General features: G+C 44.0%; 1 protein-coding gene across 3 annotated transcripts in view; it reads right to left on the bottom strand.

Moving 5' to 3' along the window:
- The window catches only part of OCLN (occludin), a 55,379-nt gene extending 36,732 nt beyond the window's left edge, over positions 1-18,647 (bottom strand). The window contains exons 1-4 of one of the 3 annotated variants that reach the window (XM_045446350.1): positions 18,514-18,647; positions 9,084-9,199; positions 3,401-4,076; positions 584-745 (exon numbers count right to left, since the gene is read on the bottom strand). In XM_045446350.1, coding sequence (XP_045302306.1) covers positions 584-745; positions 3,401-4,076; positions 9,084-9,133 — 888 coding nt within the window. In that variant the 5' untranslated portion in view covers positions 9,134-9,199; positions 18,514-18,647. Of the gene's footprint in view, positions 1-583; positions 746-3,400; positions 4,077-9,083; positions 9,200-18,312; positions 18,443-18,513 lie in introns of those variants that run through there. The other 2 variants (XM_045446340.1, XM_045446357.1) reach the window with 2 other exon arrangements.
- Between the last annotated feature and the right edge of the window lie 225 nt (positions 18,648-18,872).

Genomic DNA, 18,872 nt, shown 5'->3' with positions numbered 1-18,872 from the left:
ACCCATACGAATAACAGTACAGTATACACAAAAAGGGAATCGCTCCAGTCTCTCTCTGCTTCACGGAAGTATCTCTTAGGTAAGTATCCATGCAGAATCAGTCACCGTAATTTGCTAGGCTGTTATCCATGGAAGAAGTTTAAACATATGCCACTTGCTACTACTCCAAAACACCACTGCCAATCCTGAGCCAAGAGACAGCAAGCATCCCGCCCAAGTGTTTCCCTCCAAAATGACAAGAAGGAAAATAGAAGGGGAGGGGAGAGGTGTTTTGTTTTGCAAAAGCCAAGTCCTTTCTGCACAATTCTTTAGAAGCCATTTGGTTTCAGGGCCTAGGTACACTTCTTTAAAACGGAAATCTGATTTTCACCTTGTAGTGAAACAATTTCCAGTTATCATACCACCTTCTCAGAGGTCTGAGCAAAACATGAGAGCACAACTTTTGCAACATATACAGACAATAATTCTAAGAACAGAGTTTCACAAAGCACTCAAAGTCAAATTTAGAGACAGAAACCTGGGGGTTAATAAAATACCAGACATATGCTCTTTTTTTTTTTTTTTTTTTTTTAACAACACTTACCCATTCTTCGACATTGGGGGGTTGCTCATCATAAATATGTTCCTTGTCCCACAAAATATTCGACTTGTCATACCGGTCCATCTTACTTCGAGTTTTCACAGCAAAGAAAATTATTAAAGCAAAAGCCACAATAACCATGAATCCCAGGACAATGGCAATTGCCTAAAAAGAGATTAAAGATATTGACACAGTTAGATTTTAATTGTTTACTTTATCCTAATGCACTATCCAAAAATACCTAAGGCCCTGCACTTACATATCTGTGGTGGGATATAAAACTGATACAAATAGTTACATTTTAGAAATATAAAATGTAGCCCATGTCAGTTGGGCAGAAGCTAGCAATACATGTGACTTGATTCAATACTCAGAACAGGCTTAAAGTTAGGTACTCTCATCACCCCATTTTAAATGATAGAAATCTAGTTCCAAAGCTTGAGCACTAAGCGGCCTTTTTACCAACAGATGAAAATGGCCAGTAAATTAACTCAATCACTGGTATACTTCTAAAGGGCTTTAAATTTTTTTTTTTTTAATGTTTATTTATTTTGAGAAAGAGACAGACAGAGTGTGAGCAGGAGAGGGGCAGAGAGAGAGGGAGACACAGAATCCGAAGCAGACTCCAGGCTCTGAGCTGTCGGCACAGAGCCCGACAAGGGCCTCGAACTCAGGAGCTGTGAGATCATGACCTGAGCCGAAGTCGGAGGCTTAACCGACGGAGTCACCCAGGCGCCCCTCTCAGAAGTAGCTTTAAATACCCAATCATGTTTATAATCTTGTTCATAACACATGCTCGGCAAATCTTTTTATACTGAATGTAACTTCCAGTCTATAGAGGATCTACCTTACCATAAATTATGCAGACATGATCTAACCAAGCTATAAATTAGAGAAAATGATTCATTTAGTCTGGCAGGTGGTTTCTGTTGGGAGTCTTCTGTGCACTTACAAGAAAGGGCCCTGTGACAAGGAATCCCTCCCGGTGACAGTTCTCCCAGTGTCTGATAAGCATGTTGAGTGGTCTACTGGCCTGCAGACGCTTGAAATTAGGCAGGTACCTGGACCCTGGCCTGGATTCTGCTAATGGGTAACAAGTGGGTCTCTTTGCAGCCATCCAACAGTGATATCCTTTTTCAGTGAACACAAGTTTGGGGCATTCAGAGGACTAAGAGAGACGGGGGTGTGGTAAGATAGGAATATCAGCCCTCAGCTCTATTTACCAGACATACACTCGCAAGTCAACAAACATTCCGAAAACCTACATTTGGGGTGAAAACATTTCAGTCTTCAAAATAATGATAGTTACTGGATAGTTACTGGTTAGATGATCTAACCCCAAAAGAGTGACTCATTCAGGTAAAAGAATGAGAATTACTGAGTTAGTGTAAGGAGGGGGAAAACAAAACAAAACAAAAAGATAAGGGAAAAAAAGGTAAGAAATCCATCAGGAAAAAAAGATTAGCAACTTCACACCCATCAGCATGGACAGAATCAAGCAGACAAAACACAATGTTGGTGACGATGTGCAGAAATTGCAATTATCATACGTTTCTAGTAAATGTAAAACAGTGCAACCTGTTGGGAAAACAGTTCCTCAAGAGATTAAACACAGAGACACTATCCATGAGTGGCTCAGTCAGTTAAGGGTCTGACTCTTGATTTCAACTCAGATCATGTTCGTTGAGATATAGCCCCGTGTTGGGCTTTGAGATGACAGTGTGGAGCCTGCATGGGATTCTCTCTCTCTTTCTAAATAAATAAACATTAAAAAAAAAAAAAGAAAAAACAGGCCCAGAGACAACATAAGACCTAGCAATTCTATCCCTAGGTACATACTCAAGAGAAACTAAAACATGAGTTCACATAAGAACTTGTACACAAATGTTCAGAGCATTATTCCAAACAATCAATGTGAAAACATCCCAAATGTCCATCAACTGATGCATGGATAAACAATGATACAGTCATACAATCGACTATTACTCGGCAACAAAAAGGAATTGACACAACATGCTATATAACATGGATGAACCTTGAGAATTTTACATTAATGTGAACTGGAAGGAGCCAATCACGGGGACACCTGGCTGGCTCGTTCAGGGGAGTATATGACTCTTGATCCCAGGGTCTTGAGTTCAAGCCCCACATTGGGTGTAGAGATTAAATAAAACTTTAAAAAAGGAAAGAAGGTTGGGTGCCTGGGTGGTTCATTTGGTTAAGCCTCCAACTTTGGCTCAGGTAATGATCACGGGGTCTGTGAGTTCAAGCCCCACATCAGGGTCTCTGCTATCAGGGGAGAGCTCGCCCCAGATCCTTCTGTTCTCCCTCTTTCTGCCCCTCCCCCGCTAACATTTTTTTCTCTCTCTCTCTAACATAAACTGTAAATAAATAAGGTCTTAAAAAAAGCCAATCACAAAAGACCTCATATTGTGTGACTCTATATATGAACTATCCAGAATAGGCAAAACTACAGGATAGGATTAGCGGCTGCCTTGGTCTGGGAAGGGTTAGAGAAATGAGAAATTGCTGTTAATTGTGTTATGGGGTTTCTTTCAGGGATAGCGAAAATGTTCTAAAACTGATTATGGGGATGGACACACAACTCTGAATATACTAAAAATTACTGAACCAAACTTTAAATGGATGAACTATATGGTATTAAAAATATCATAATAATGACACCAGACCCTCTCCAGATTCTGACTTAAAAGGAAGTGAAGCCTTGTCATAAACACCTTTTAAAAGGTCCCAAAGTGATTCTACTAAGCCTCCCAAAAGCCTCTACCCAAAGCAGGGCAGGGAGGAAACCACCCATACCTCTTGGGGATCTACCACACAGTAGTGATACAAATACTGATCCACGTAGAGTCCACTAGCTGCAGGCGTGTAAAACTGGTTGCAGATGGCATATATCTGTGAACTGTATAGCGACCCGGAAGCCTGGGCAGTTGGATTGACTCCCATTATATAGACAATTGTGGCAATAAACATCATGATGCCCAGGACAGCACTCAGTATTATCACGGTCAAGTAGTATCTTCTCGTTCTAGAGATTTCAGATCTGATAACGCTGGTAACAAATATCACCAATGCAGCAATGAAACAGAAGGCCACCATGGCCAGGAGGAAGCCCTTTGCGGCTCTTGGATCTGTGTAGCCTCCGTAGCCATAGCCGTAGCCATAACCATAGCCGTAGCCGGTTCCGTAGGTACCAAAGCCACTTCCGTAAGGGTAGCCTATACCACCTCCTATTAAGCCAGTTCCATAGCCTCTATCCCAGGCAAGCGTGGAGGCGACACAGGCAAATATGGCAATGCACATCACGATAACAAGCATAGACAGAATCCGAATCACTCCTGGAGGAGAGGTCCATTTGTAGAAGTGAAGAATTTCATCTTCCGGGTAAAAAGAATAGGCCGGCTGAGACAGCATTGGTCGAACGTGCATGTCTCCACCATACATATCATTGCTTGGTGCATAATGATTGGGTTTGCTGAAATACACATGAAAACAGTCTCAAGTTAGTATCGTTTGGAGGTAGGTAGAACATATCGTGTACTCGGAAAAATTTAAACTATCCATCGGCAAATAAAACTATTATTAGTACCACCCCACTACAAGCAACAACACTTTATGCCTCCCCCCACCCCCTGCCGCAAATTCAAATGCCAACACCTTAAACTCCAATGTGATGCTATTAGGAGGTGGCCTAATTAGGTAATGAGATGGAGCCCTCGTGAATGGAAACTGCCTTTACAAAAGAGACTCCTTCTACCTTGCGAGGGGATACAACCACAAGCTTGCAGTCTGCAACCCAGAAGACGGACTTCACTAGAACCTGACCACAATGGCACCTGATCTTGGACTTTCAGCCTCCAGAACTGTGAGAGATAAATTATGTTGTTTATAAGTCACCCAGTCTGCACTGTTGTTTATAAGTCACAAAGTCGGTTAAGCGGCCGACTTCAGCTCAGGTCATGATCTCGCGGTGAGTGTGAGCCCCACATCGGGTTCTGTGCTGACAGCTCAGAGCCTGGAGCCTGCTTCGGATTCTGTGGCTCCCTCTCTCTCTGCCCCTCCCTCACTCATGCTCTGTCTGTCTGTCTCTCTCTCTCTCTCTCTCTCAAAAATAAACATTAAAAAAATTTTTTTAATAGAGAAAATAAGTCACCCAGTCTGTACTACTTTGTTACAGCAGTCTGAAGCTACTGAAACACCCAGTGAACAATAAAAGTTTCTGTGCATCAGAATCCCCTGGAGGGCTTGTTAAAACAAAGACTGTTGGTCCCCAACCCCAAGGTGCTGATTCTGCAGGAAGGACAAGGTGCTGCTCGTGCAGCCAGTCTGGGAAACGTGCACTGAGAATGACCACTCTATGGAGTGGATTTCTATGGAGTAGAGGTTCTCAAATTTTTGGCATATTAGAATCACCTGGGGAGTGGGTACAATCCCTAGACAGAGCATTCCACACCAGTTAAACTGTAATTCCTGGGGAGGAAAGCCCAAGCAGTTTAGAATAAGGATGTCAACCCTACTGCTTGTGGGATTTGAGACCAGTGCATTCAAATAGGACACCGAAGGTGGCCTACACAGGGTCATGTCCAATTCCTGGCAGCTTCACTCTCCTACCTGAGAAAGCACATTCATTCATTTATTCACATGATAGCTATTAACTGGAGCCACCAGGCTGATGTGTGCTGGGCACTACACTAGATACTGAGGATACAACAACGAACAGCAGTGTCTCAATCCAGACCCCTCAAAGGTTAGTTATGGTTAAGAGCTACGAAGTAAATCAAATATGCAAAGAGGACTCATCAAGGTGATGTCTAATTAGATCTTTATAAAGACACTTTGCAGGGGTGCCTGGGTGGCTCAGTCAGATGAGTGTCCAACTCTTGATTTTGGCTCACGTCATGATCCCAGGTCGTGGGATTGAGTCCCATATCGGGCTCTGTGCTGATCATGGAGCCTGTTTAGGATTCTTTCTCTCTCTCTCTCCCTCTGCCCATCTACCCTGCTCTCGCCCTCTCTCTCAAAACAAAAAACAAAAAACAAAACAACTACTTTGCAAATTTCAGTAATTCAATCATAAACATCACTGGAGACAGGCACATTGATCTGTGGACACGCTGAATGTAAGAACTGTGGGTCCTGCAGGAACAAAATTCCATTGCTCGACTGACCTCACCCCCTTTTGTTTTTGCCATTATTTCCTTGGTCCACTTCTCTCATTGCAAAGCAAGATACCTTACTACTGGGTGCTGCTAACCACTTGAATGCAAGGAAATGCAAACTAGAAAGAACACTGATAAGATGGTCTTTGAAAACGTCACATATGAAAACTCCATAACTCATTCTACTTGGATATTTGGGATGTCTCCATCTGGGGCTGTTGTGAACAATGTAGCTCTGAACACGATTGAGCATGTGTCCTCATACATAAAAGCACTTATTCTTTTCTTTTTTAAAAAAAATTTTAACATTTTTATTTATAAATCTTTGAGAGACAAATCATGAGCGGGGGAGGAAAAGAGAGAGAGGGAGACACAGAATTCAAAGCAGGCTCTAGGGTCTAAGTTGTGAGCACAGACTCTGACTCAGGGCCCGAACCCATGAATCTTGAGATCATGACCTGAGCTGAAGTCCGACGCTTAACAGACTAAGCCACCCAGGCACCCCTGAAAAGCACTTATTTTTCTAAGGTATATATCCCGGAGAATTTCTGAGTCAAATTTTTCTTTTAACTTCAGCTCTATAAGACAATGTCGAAGTGTTTTCCAAAATGATTATATCATTAAAAAATTGTTTAAATATTATTTATTTTTGAGAGAGAGAGAGCAAGCAGTGGAGGGGCAGAGAGAGAAGTAGACACAGAATCTGAAGCAGGTTGCAGGCTCTGACCTGTCACGGGGCTTGAACCCACAAACTGTGAGAACAAGCCCTGAACCAAAGTCAGACACTTAACTGAGAAACCCAGGCACCCCCCCAAAATGATTATATCATTAAAAAAAAAAAGATGATTACACCACTTAAAATTCCATTAACGTTGTAACATTCACAGAAGCATTATTGAGAATAACCCAAAACTGGAAACAGTGTAAATTTCTACCTAGAGTGGAACAGGTAACTGTAACATATCCACAGGATGGAATGCTACAGGGCTGTGTCTAATATGGCAGCCACTGGCCACACGATCCACTGAACACTGGAAATGTGGCCAGTCCAAACTGATCATAGTGTAAAAAAAGAAACGTAGCACCATCAAGAGAAAATCCAATATCAACTACGTACTTTGGGTGACAATGATTTGTCAACGAAGGTTCGTCAATTATAACATGTGCGCCACCCTGAAGGGGGACACTGAGACAGGCAATGTATGTATAAGGGCAGGGGGCATATGGGAAATCTCTGTACCTTCCTCTCCATTTTGCTGTGAATGTAAAGCTGCTGTAAAAAATAACATCTAGTAATAACAAGGAATGTAAACTACCTCATGAGTCAGTGTTTACATCACATGTTGAAATAACATTTTAAATATACTGGGTGAAGTGAAATATGATTAATATGGTTAGAAAAAAAATTACATATATCATTCACATTTTATTTCTGTAGCACTGCTCTGAAGCAAAAAAAAAAAAAAAAAAAAAAAAAGGTTAAAAACAAAGCTAAAATGTACTGTTTAGATGTTAAAAAAAAAAAAAAAAGATAGAATATCAAGTGATAATCATGTCAGAACGGTGGTTTCCAGGGGAAGGAGAGGAGACAAGGATGCACTTGGAGGTGACCTACGTGATGATTTTGCTTCATCTTTATCTTACTCATCATCATCACATGTTCTGTGCCCTTTTCTGTGTGTGTGTGTTATATCTCACCCATGTTTATAGGGGCAATGTAATAGGAACACAACTCCTACTACAGTTATCAAAGACTTGAAGCTACAAACTACTTACAGGAAGAAATCCTATCAAAGTCTGATAACAAATTTAAATTTTTTCATAGTTAAACCCCCAAATGAATAGGGATGCAAGAACCCTCAACTTTGCTTCTTGATTTTATTAATGGCAAGAATCACTCTAATGATGTGGATGGGGTGCCTGGGGAGCTCAGTCAGTTAAGTATCCAACTCTTGATCTTGGCTCAGGTCATGATCTCACAGTTTGTGAGTTCAAGCTCCACGTCGGGCTCTGCGTTGATGGTGCGGAGCCTGCTTGGGATTCTGTCTCTCCTCTCTGCCCCTCCCCAGCTTGTGCACTCTCGCGCGCTCTCTCTCTCTCTCTCCCAAAAAATAAACTTAAAAAAAAGTTTTTTAAAGAAAAAAAACTAACGATGTGGAAAACATTATGCCAAGTGAAAGAATCAGCCACTGAGGATCACATATTGTGTGATTACATTTGTATGAGATGTCCGACAAGGAACAATCTAGAAAGAGAAAGTGGACTGCTGATGGCCTAGTACTAGAGGGAAATGAGGAATGACTGCTGATCGGGGTGACGAAAATGTTTTAAAATTGATGTGGTGACAGTTGCACAACTCTGTGAATATATTAAAAGTACTAAACTGTCCATTCTAAATGGGTGGACTATTTGGTGTGTGAACCATATGTCAATAAAAGTTATTACTACAAAATTGACAAGGAGTCAAGTTTAGAGTTAGTCACCTAAACAGGGCATTAATAAAGAAGCTTCACACCATTTGTGAAAAAACAAAAAGGAATAAATATACCCACAAATATAAGCTTAAACTATCTAGAAGCAAACATTAGAAAGAGATAAGGGTGTCTGTGTGGCTCAGTCAGTTAAGTGTCTGACTCTTCATTTCAGCTCAGGTCATGATCCCAGGGTTGTGGGATCAAGCCTCAAGCTGGACTCTGCACTGAGTGTGCAATCTGCTTGGGATTCTCTCTCTCCCTCTCACTCATTCTCTTTTTCTCCCTTGCCCACTCACGTGTGTACCTGCTCTCTCTTGCAAAGAAAGAAAGGAAATAGGAAAAAAAGGAAGGGAAGGGAAGGGAAGGGAAGGGAAGGGAAGGGAAGGGAAGAAGGAAGGAAGGAAGGAAGGAAGGAAGGAAGGGAAGAAAGAAGGAACAGGTGACAATAGTTGCCTCTGCAGAGAAAAACTGTCATCCTGGAAGTTAAGCGGTGGAGAGAAACTTTCACTTGATAACATTTGTTTCAATTTAAATTTATAAACACATGTATATTTTTTAATGTTTATTTATTTTTGAGACAGAGAGAGAGACAGTGTTGAGTAGCAAGACACAGAATCTGAAGCAGGCTCCAGGCTCTGAGCTGTCAGCACAGAACCTGACTCAGGACTCGAACCCACAAACTGTGAGATCATGACCTGAGCTGAAGCTGGACGCTTAACCGACTGAGCCACCCGGGGGCCCCTAAACAGACATTTTTAACAGCAAACACTTAACAGATGAAAATTTCAACTATACATATTTTTTACATGTGACGGTTTAAAAAAAAAAAACAACTAAAGAATTACTTACAATTCATCAGGTCTATAAGGAGGTGGACTTTCAAAAGGCCTCGATGACATGGCTGATACCAAGGATCACCTGTCTTCAGGATGAGCGCTGCCCCGTAGCTTCCAAGATAAGGCAATCTAAGCAACGTAAGTAGGGTAAGGGTGTTACTACTGAGCTCAGAGTTTCCTTGCATTGCTAAAAAAACTGAGACCAATCTCAAGTAACTTGTCACACCATGATTATTTCTCCTGTCCTTCTCACTGCCATCTTTATACAATGGATCATTAATTCCTTGAGTACAGGAAATCACTAAGCATAGGAATCATTCAGCCTGGTCGTCCTCACAGCACCAAGCACCAAGCACTGCATATCACTGGCTTACAAATATTAACTTTCATTGCTAAGTTGTAGTAATAAAAATTTCACAAAGCTTTTACAGCACAGGTAAAAATTGATAATTTTCTACTGACACAAAAACAGACACTCAGATCAATGGAACAGAATAGAGAACTGAGAAATGGACCCACAAACGTATGGCCAACTAATCTTTGACAAAGCAGGAAAGAATATCCGATGGAATAAAGACAGTCTCTTCAGCAAGTGGTGCTGGGAAATGCAGAAGAATGAATGGGAGAAGATGTTTGCAAATGACCTATCAGATAAAGGGTTAGTATCCAAAATCTATAAAGAACTTACCAAACTCAACACCCAAAAAACAAATAATCCAGTGAAGAAATGGGCAAAAGACATGAATAGACGCTTTTCCAAAGAACACATCCAGATGGCCAACCGACACATGAAAAAATGCTCAACATCACTCATCATCAGGGAAATACAAATCAAAACCACAATGAGATACCACCTCACACCTGTCAGAATGGCTAACATGAACAAGTCAGGCAACAATAGATGTTGGCGAGGATGTGGAGAAAGAGGATGTCTTTTGCACTGCTGGTGGGAATGCAAGATGGTGCAGCCACTCTGGAAAACAGAATGGAGGCTCCTCAAAAAATCAAAAACAGAACTACCCTACGACCCAGCAATAGCACTACTAGGTATTTATCCATGGGATACAGGTATGCTGTTTCAAAGGGGCACATGCACCCCAATGTTTATAGCAGCACTGTCAACAATAGCCACAGTATGGAAAGAGCTCAAATGTCCATCAACGGATAAATGGATAAAGAAGATGTGGTGTGTGTATGTATATATATACATATATATGTATATATATATATATATATATATATATATGTATGTATATATATACATACACACACACACACACACACACACAGAATGTAGTATTACTTGGCAATTAAAAAGAATCAAGTCTTGCCATTTGCAACCACGTGGATAGAATTGGAGGGTATTATGCTAAGTGAAATTAGAGAAAGACAAGTATCATATGACTTCACTCATATGAGGACTTTAAGATACAAAACAGATGAACCTAAGGGATGAAAAGCAAAAATAATACAAAAACAGGAAGGGGGACAAAACATAAGAGACTCTTAAATATGGAGAACAAACTGAGGGTTACTGGAGGGGTTGTGGGAGGGGGGATGGGCTAAGTGGGTAAGGGGCATTCAGGAATCGACTCCTGAAATCATCGTTGCACTATATGCTAACTAACTTGGATGTAAATTATAAAATAAATTATGGAAAGAAAAAAATTGGTAATTTTCAAAACAGTCCTTTCCAAGAACAAGAAACATAAAAAAAAGAAAACTTCTTAAAACTTATTGTTTCATATTACTTTTGAAAGGCCATATCAAAAGAGAATGCATAGGAAAGTGGATACAGAGCTGCATCTAGCACATACTAGTCCCTCAATGCTGAAACGTAATCTGGTTTAAAAGTATGCCTTTATCATTACCAATTATTACACAATACATCTATGGATGGTAGGATTGTGGACACTTTTTCCTTTTCATTTTCCAAGTCTTCAAAATTGCGCATAATGTTTACAAAAAGGGGGGAAACGTTAATTATGTGTTATATTAAAGAGTCTTCTGCCCTACGAGAAAAGCAGTATGATTTTGTTCTAAAATTCCTCAGAGCACAATCCCGACATACCTGAGAGGCAATTTCATTCAATCGACAAGTACTTATTAAGCGTCTACACTACACCATGGGAGTCTGTGGAAGTACTAGAGAAGGTCACACACAAAGAAAAAAGCAACCACAACAGGCAGTTACTGAGTTATTAGGGTTGACTACATGATCGAGCCCAAGACGGGGCCAAGCAGAGAAGAAAGACCAAGACCCGAAGAAGGAGTGCAGGAAGTGGGAGTGGGAGGGGTCACTTGAGCAAGATCTACAATCTGAGTATATTAAAGGGTCTAGTATTGTGTTTCCTTTCCAAAAAAGCAAGTGCAAATAAGGTATTATGTTAGTCAAGTAAATAAATTCAAACTCTCTAAATTTTGTTCTTTAGTATCAATGGCAACTATCTTCCACATCCTTAAGGACAATCAATTCCACATTTCTCAGAAGAAAATAATGCCCAAACGTACATCAGCTAAAAACCTTAAAGACAGAAATAGAGTGAATGTTAGGAACACCAACACAATTAGCATGATTTTCCAAACACAGTGAGGGAAGACTTCGCTATGTTTTTCCTTTAAAAAACTGTTTTTACTGAAGTATTCACATACAAAAAGGTACACAAATCCTAAGCATACACAGACCTATAACTAGCACCCAAATGTACATAAAAATGGGCAATTGAGGCCACTAGCACGTTACAGTGTTATGGGAGAGTGAAAGTCCAGATTGGCTTCTTAACGGATGTTCAGAAAAATAATATTAAGAAAAACGGAATTTAAAAACTATTTAATGTAGGACTCTAGTTGTGAAACTGAATGTCAAATACTGACAAACTGACCTTCGAGGATTCTTACCCCCTTTTTTTTTTTTTAACTTTTTTTTAACATTTATTTATTTTTGAGACAGAGAGAGACAGAGCATGAACGGGGGAGGGGCAGAGAGAGAGGGAGACACAGAATCGGAAACAGGCTCCAGGCTCTGAGCCATCAGCCCAGAGCCCGACGCGGGGCTCGAACTCACCGACCGTGAGATCGTGACCTGAGCCGAAGTCAGACGCTCAACCGACTGAGCCACCCAGGCGCCCCTCTTACCCCTTTCATAGCCAGGGCTTACTCCTTCAAGACTAGGCCAAAGATTCCAGGCTCCAAGGTAGATTTTTGTTTTGCTTTGGCTTTTTTAAGTATCCTCTATGCCCAGTGTAGGGCGTGAAGCCAGGACCCTGGAGATCAAGAGTCACATTTTCTACCGACTGAGCCAGCGAGGCGCCCCCTCCATGGTAGTTTTTGAAACTTCTAAATTAATCCAGGCTCAGGCTGAAGTTTATATTTTGTCAGAAACGGTGACAACAAAAATCCCTTTCCAAACTGCCGTTTTCTGGATTCAGAGTTCTGTTATCAAATATCCTCTGATACCAGAGATTTTACATTGCGAAGCAAATAATTTTAGGAAGTTTATCAAGGACAAATCATGGCATATCAACTTCATTTACTTTTTTTTTTTTTTTTTCCAACGTTTATTTTTGGGACAGAGAGAGACAGAGCATGAACGGGGGAGGGGCAGAGAGAGAGGGAGACACAGAAACGGAAACAGGCTCCAGGCTCTGAGCAGTCAGCACAGAGCCCGACGCGGGGTTTGAACTCATGCACCACGAGATCATGACCTGAGCCGAAGTCGGGTGCTCAACCGACTGCGCCACCCAGGCGCCCCTTCATTTACTTTTTTGAGAAGGTCGCCAGATTGGTAGATGAAGCCTGAGGATCTTGAGCACATCCCTATGCACAGACAGCACGCCCAGGCAGATGCCTCTGGGACTGAAAAACAGAATCTAAATAGGATGAAAGAATGGAGCGTTTAGGTCCCCTAGAGGTTTTAACAGCTCACCATCAGAGAGGACAAATTCTACTTCTCTTCCTTGAACTTTACTACCCCCCTATGCCAAAGGGCTGGGGACAAACTTGACCTCTAGGGTGTTATAATTAAGATAATATATTAAGGAAGATGAGCAAAACCATTCACAGCAAGATGGTTACCTTGAAGGTGAGAAATTTCAGTGTTTGGGCATTTTAGGTACTTTGTCTCCATTTTCAAATATTAGTGGCATGAATAAATCACTTTACAAATGTAGACTCAATTTTTATTTTATTAAAAAAAATTTTTTTTAGGTTTATTTATTTTAAGAGAAAGAGCACACGTGCACATACAAGTAGGGTAGGGGCAGAGAGAGAGGGAGAGAGAATTCCAAGCAGGGCTCCACACTATCAGTGCAGAGCCCGATGCGGGGTTCGAACACATGAACCGTGAGATCATGACCTGAGCTGAGATCAAGAGTCGGACGCTTAACCAACCGAGCCACCCAAGCACCCCTAGACTCAATTTCTGGAAGTGTGTTTCCTTGGGGAGAATTTCAACAAAGTTAACAAGCCATCCCGAACTGTGGCAGTAGGCACAGACAGTGCTGAGATCTAGGAATGGTACAGTTATGAAAAAGAAACAAACCTCTGCACAACCTTGAAATGTGTACATCATGTTCCAAGCAGGTGCCTCTCCAGGAGGTGACTAAGAGTGTTAAAGAACCAGAAAAACCATGTCTTAAGACAAATGATTGATAAAACAGGAAATGTTTGGCCTGGACCAATCAATATTAGAAGGACCACTCCAGCAGCCTTCAAATATCTGCACAGCTGTCTTTGTAGTCCTACAAACCATTCTTTGAAGAAAAGATACCACAGGGTCAGATTTCATGTCAATGTTAGGAAGCCTCTCCCTTACCCTGACTTCACACACCCTTCAAAAATAACAAATAACAATGTGATCTCAAGCCATGTATGCAAAGCTTAAGTTGTTTGATATTGTAGGGGGACTGGACTGGAGGAATTCTAATGTCTCCTTCAAGGCAGTCGGGACTGTGCTTTAAGGCCACAGCCAAATTAAAAAAGGACCAAGAAGAGACTGTTTACCCAACGCCCAGCACAACAATATTAACATTATCTGCTCAGTAAAAGTATGCTGAGTGAAGGACAAAATGAATGAAAAGGACACAGGATCTGGCCTAAGGGGCTCATCGGTCACCATCACAGAACCTGTACCATGTGAATGACAGGGACATAAATCAAACAGCTGAGTAAAAGTCGAAAGCATAAGGCAAACAGCAGACTCTTACAAAATATGTACAGCTGATTAATGTTAAAATATTTAAAAAGGTCTCCCCTTGAAAATGGTTACTGGCCAAAGCTGTCTTCATAGAAACCTAAGCATAAGAGGAAGAAGAGAAAGCCTGAAAATGCTATCCCCCTGAAAAATTCTTTGAAGCAACTGTCAGTAAGTAAAAGATAAACTTTATCATATTTAAGGAGAGCCTATTCCTTTTCAATCATATGCAGCAAGAGTTAATTTGCCTTTAAGAAGTTTTTTAAAATTGTGCCTGGTATTAAATTATTATATTTTGGCATACAATTAGTAAACTGTCTAAAATTTTAAAATTAGGCATATTTTGAAACAGATTGGCTCTGTATCAGAAGGGGCATTTTTAGTAAGACCTACAGATGATTTTTTTAAGTTTATTTATTTTGCAAGAGAGAGAGAAAGAGAGAGAGAGAGAAAGAGAGAGAAAACACAGCGAAACGAGGCGGGGGTGGGGGGTGGGAAAGAATCCCAAGCTGTCTCTGCACTAATGCAGAGCTCCATCCCATGAACTGTGAGATCATGACCTGAGCCAAAATCAAGAGTCGCCCACTCAACCAATTGAGCTACTCAGGCACCCCGCTCCAGATGATTTAAAAACAAAAACTTTTTTTAACGTCCATTTATTTTTGAGAGAGAGAGAATGTGGAGGGGCAGAGAGAGGGGGAGACACAGAATCGGAAGTAGGCTGCAGTCTCCAAGCTGTCAGCACAGAGCCCAATGCGAGGCTCGAATCCATGAAATCTGGAGATCATGACCTGAGCTGAAGTCAGACACATAACCAACTGAACCACCCAGGTGCCCCTACAGGTGATTTAAAAAAAATTTTTGGGGGGGGGGGCGCCTGGGTGGCTCAGTCGGTTAAGCATCCGACTTCGGCTCAGGTCATGATTTCGCGCGGTCTGTGGGTTCGAGCCCCACGTCGGGCTCTGTGCTGACAGCTCAGAGCCTGGAGCCTGTTTCAGATTCTTTGTCTCCCTCTCTCTGACCCTCCCCCGTTCATGCTCTGTCTCTGTCTCAAAAATAAATAAACGTTAAAAAAAAAATTACAAAAAAAATTTTTTTAACGTTTATTTATTATTGAGAGACAGAGACACAGCGTGAGCAGGGAGGGGCAGAGAGAGAGGGAGACACAGAATCCGAAGCAGGCTCCAGGCTCTGAGCTGTCAGCACAGAGTGCAATGTGGGGCTCGAACTCACAAACCACGAGATCATGACCTGAGCCGAAGTCGGACGCTCAACCGACTGAGCCACGCAGGCACCCCCCTTTCCAGGTGATTTTTAAGCACACCATGTATTTTGAGCACCAATGCCTCAATTAAAGGCATCAATCCAAGGAGGGCCTTGATCTTGTCAGTTTCCTGTCTATAATGTCTAGATCTGTACATGGTGGGAACTAGCTGTCCAGCTTTCAACTCAAATGTCACCTCTTCAGAAGCTCCTTCCCTGCTATTCACTCCACCCACCAAGCCCGTTTTATTCTCAGAGCGAATTTCCCCCCTAATTATTATTTTTTCTTCTTTGTTATTTTTTAAATAATCTCCACCATCTCCACCTCAACTGGAACACCAGCCTTACAAGCACCCAGATGTCTGTCATGACCATCACTCTTCTTCCAGATCCCTACAGTCCCTGGTACAAAGTGATGGTCAATCAACATTTGATTTATAAAACCAACAACCCATATCAGAGTTGGGATTTCAATACAGCTGTGAATGCCTTCAAGTTCACAATGCTAACAGCCACTAAATATAATCCTTCACATTCAACCAAATTAGTTAAGTGTTTACAGTCTGAAGGAAAGGGAGAGTAAAGGGTCAAACATTTAACCATGGACATCATTTGTAGCTTGCTGAAAAACAGAATTCCAGGACCCACATCTGACCTATGAATCAGAATCTATGTTAATAGGATCCCCAGGCAATTCGTACCATATTCGAGATTAGGAAGCACTAAATCACACAGCAGCTCTAAGCCTAGAAGCTAAAACAAAAAGGGTAACAAAAATCCTCATTGTCTTTTTACCCCAGTACATCCATAAATAATAACTTGGAAGAAAAAAGCCCACTAGGGAATCTAATCCAGTAAGCCTTAAAATGCAAGTGAAGAAAACTTCCCTTCTGGCAGGCTCCTAGGCAGGTGAAAGGTTTTCTATCAGTTAATTTGTGTGGTTAAAAGTAATCTCCTAATTTTTAAAGGGCAGTAATTCCAACACTACCTTTAAAAGAAGTTTATCTTCACATCAAACAAGATGTGGAAATATTCTATGAGACCATAGGGACCAGTCAAAGGTAGAGAGTTCCAGAAAAACCCCAGAGCGTTCTGGTGCTGGAATATCCAGGACTGCTGCTTGTCCAGTCCTCGATTTGTTGAAGCAGTTTCAAGCCACAAACTTTGCAACATGTTTCCCCTACCGGTGTTTCACCTCTAAAATGGAGTTCCAGTAAGACTTACCTTCCAGAGTTGATAGTATCATTAAAGGATACAAAGCACAGAACTCTTTTTAGCCCAGCATTTAGGAGGCACTGCCCATCATTTCCCTGAACAGCCTGGAAGCTGCACAAATCTCGCCATCCTCCTCTCCATCATTTAACCAAAGAGGCACCTGGTAACTACAGAAATGCAGAACTACACAAAAAGGCGGCTTGGAGGAGACAGCCGTTACTGTGGCTCCACCATTTACAATGTCTATTTTTAAATACCAGAAAGAGAAAATATTCGTTTGTACCGTGCCAGAGAAGCACTGTTATACTGGGAATTGACAGCTTGAGAAATCTACCTCCGCCTGGAAAGAACTAGCTTCCAATCACAGCAGGAATCACTCGAAGTGCCTTAAAAGGAAGGTTTCACCTTTTCCAGGGATCCCAATAATACACCTGTTGTGCGTGAGGGCCACACACTAACCTGGAAGGCTGCCTCTTCCCCCGCCCCGGGTCATTTCCCAAATGGGCAGTGTGCCCAGCCAGCCCGAGGATGCCGTGGCTTCTCGGGGTTAGTCGCTTCACCTGGGGCACAGGGGCTCGGAGGTGCTCCTCCAGCCCCAAGGAGCAGAGGCCATTTTGACCCCTCAACCCTGCTCTCCCCGCACACTTCCTCCGACGCAGGGAACATGTCGGCAGGCAGCGCGCGCGCCGGCCCTTCCCCGGAGGTCTCTAAGCCCGCGGCAGTCCGTGTCCGTGCGCCCTGGCCGGTGCGCGCAGCGCGCGGTCAGCAGGGACCGCCCGGAGGCAGGTCCGCCCACCTGGCGGCGGCCTGCGGGTCACGGGTGAGGATCCCAAGCGCGAACAGCTTCCCTCGAAGTACAGCCTCGCTCGAAATTAAATCCCCGCCCCCAGGCTTAAATCGACGCGCGCTCGCACCGCTCGCACTAGCCGGATTCCAAAGAGCGGATCGGCCCACCCCAGGGCTCTAGGAATACTTCACGGATTAAACCCGTCACCCCTCGCCCCGCTCGGTACCCAAAGAGTGAGCGGGGCGGAATCGATGAGGTCCCTCCCCGCCGCCGGGATCCAAGACCCCCGGTCTCCAGCCCTCACACTCAGGACCCCGAGGAGCCGGGCGCACGCCCCACTCCCTGAGGACCTCCCAGCTCTCCGTCCGGAGAGCCGCGCTCTGCGCTCCCTCAGTTCGGGAACCGCCCGTCCGCCCCCCTTTAAAGCGAGAAGGTGCCCGCGCCGCCTGGACTCGAGGAGCTGTAAGCGTTTCCACCGAAAGAGCTGATCGGCGGCTCCAAGTGGCCCTTCGCTGGGGGAGGCAGCCGCCAAAGTAGCCCAGTGCTGCTCTCTCCGCGGACCCGCGCCCCTCCGGCTCCCGCCGGTCCCAGCCCAGAGGCGAAACCGCCACCGAAACTGGCGCCGGGCGTCCTCCCCCGCCGCGCCTCCCCTACCAGACCGGAGCCACGATCCCTTGGGGGACTCTGGGGCCACCGTGAGCCCCCGGCGCCGCGCCCAACTCCCATCTACTCACTGCAGCCCCGCACGACCCACCAAGGACCGCGGGAGCCAAGGAACGCGCTTACCTGGCGAGCGCACCTGACGAGGTGCGGGCCGCCCGCCAGCAGCCTGGGACTAGACTAAGAACTCTGTCGGTCCTCCACCTCCACTCCTCCTCCACTCCTTCTTCTCCTCCTCCCCCCGCCCCCTGCGGTCCTGCCCCCGGGCATGCGCACCACCGCCTGGCCGGTGCTGGAGGTCTGGGGCCGCGCACTGGCCAGTCTCACCTGTTACACCAAGCGCGGGCTCTTGGGCGCTCTGGCTAGCTTTCCCCGGAGTCCCGCGGCCTCCAGCCGGGGAAGGACAGGTCGGGGGTGTGGGTGGACGCCAGCGAGGAATTGTGTGTCGTGGCCGTCTCCTCCCTCGGTGACCCATTCACCTGAAACTCGGATGGGAGGGGGAAGGGAGCGGTGGAGAAGGAGGCGGGAGGAACCAGCCCTTCCCCGCACACCCTCCCAGCGATCCCAATTAAAGGCACAGCGCAGCTTTGGCGACCGAGCGCAGAGGAGGGGCCCCGGCTCCCAGAAGGTGGGGGTGGTCCTGGACCGCCCTGCGGCGCGCTCCGAGCTCCTCTGCTTGGGGTAGA

Source organism: Leopardus geoffroyi, chromosome A1 (genome assembly GCF_018350155.1).
Source record: "Leopardus geoffroyi isolate Oge1 chromosome A1, O.geoffroyi_Oge1_pat1.0, whole genome shotgun sequence".
NCBI classification, from domain to species: domain Eukaryota; kingdom Metazoa; phylum Chordata; class Mammalia; order Carnivora; family Felidae; genus Leopardus; species Leopardus geoffroyi.
Note: the sequence above shows the minus strand (reverse complement) of the source record. Positions and strands in the feature narration are given on the sequence as shown.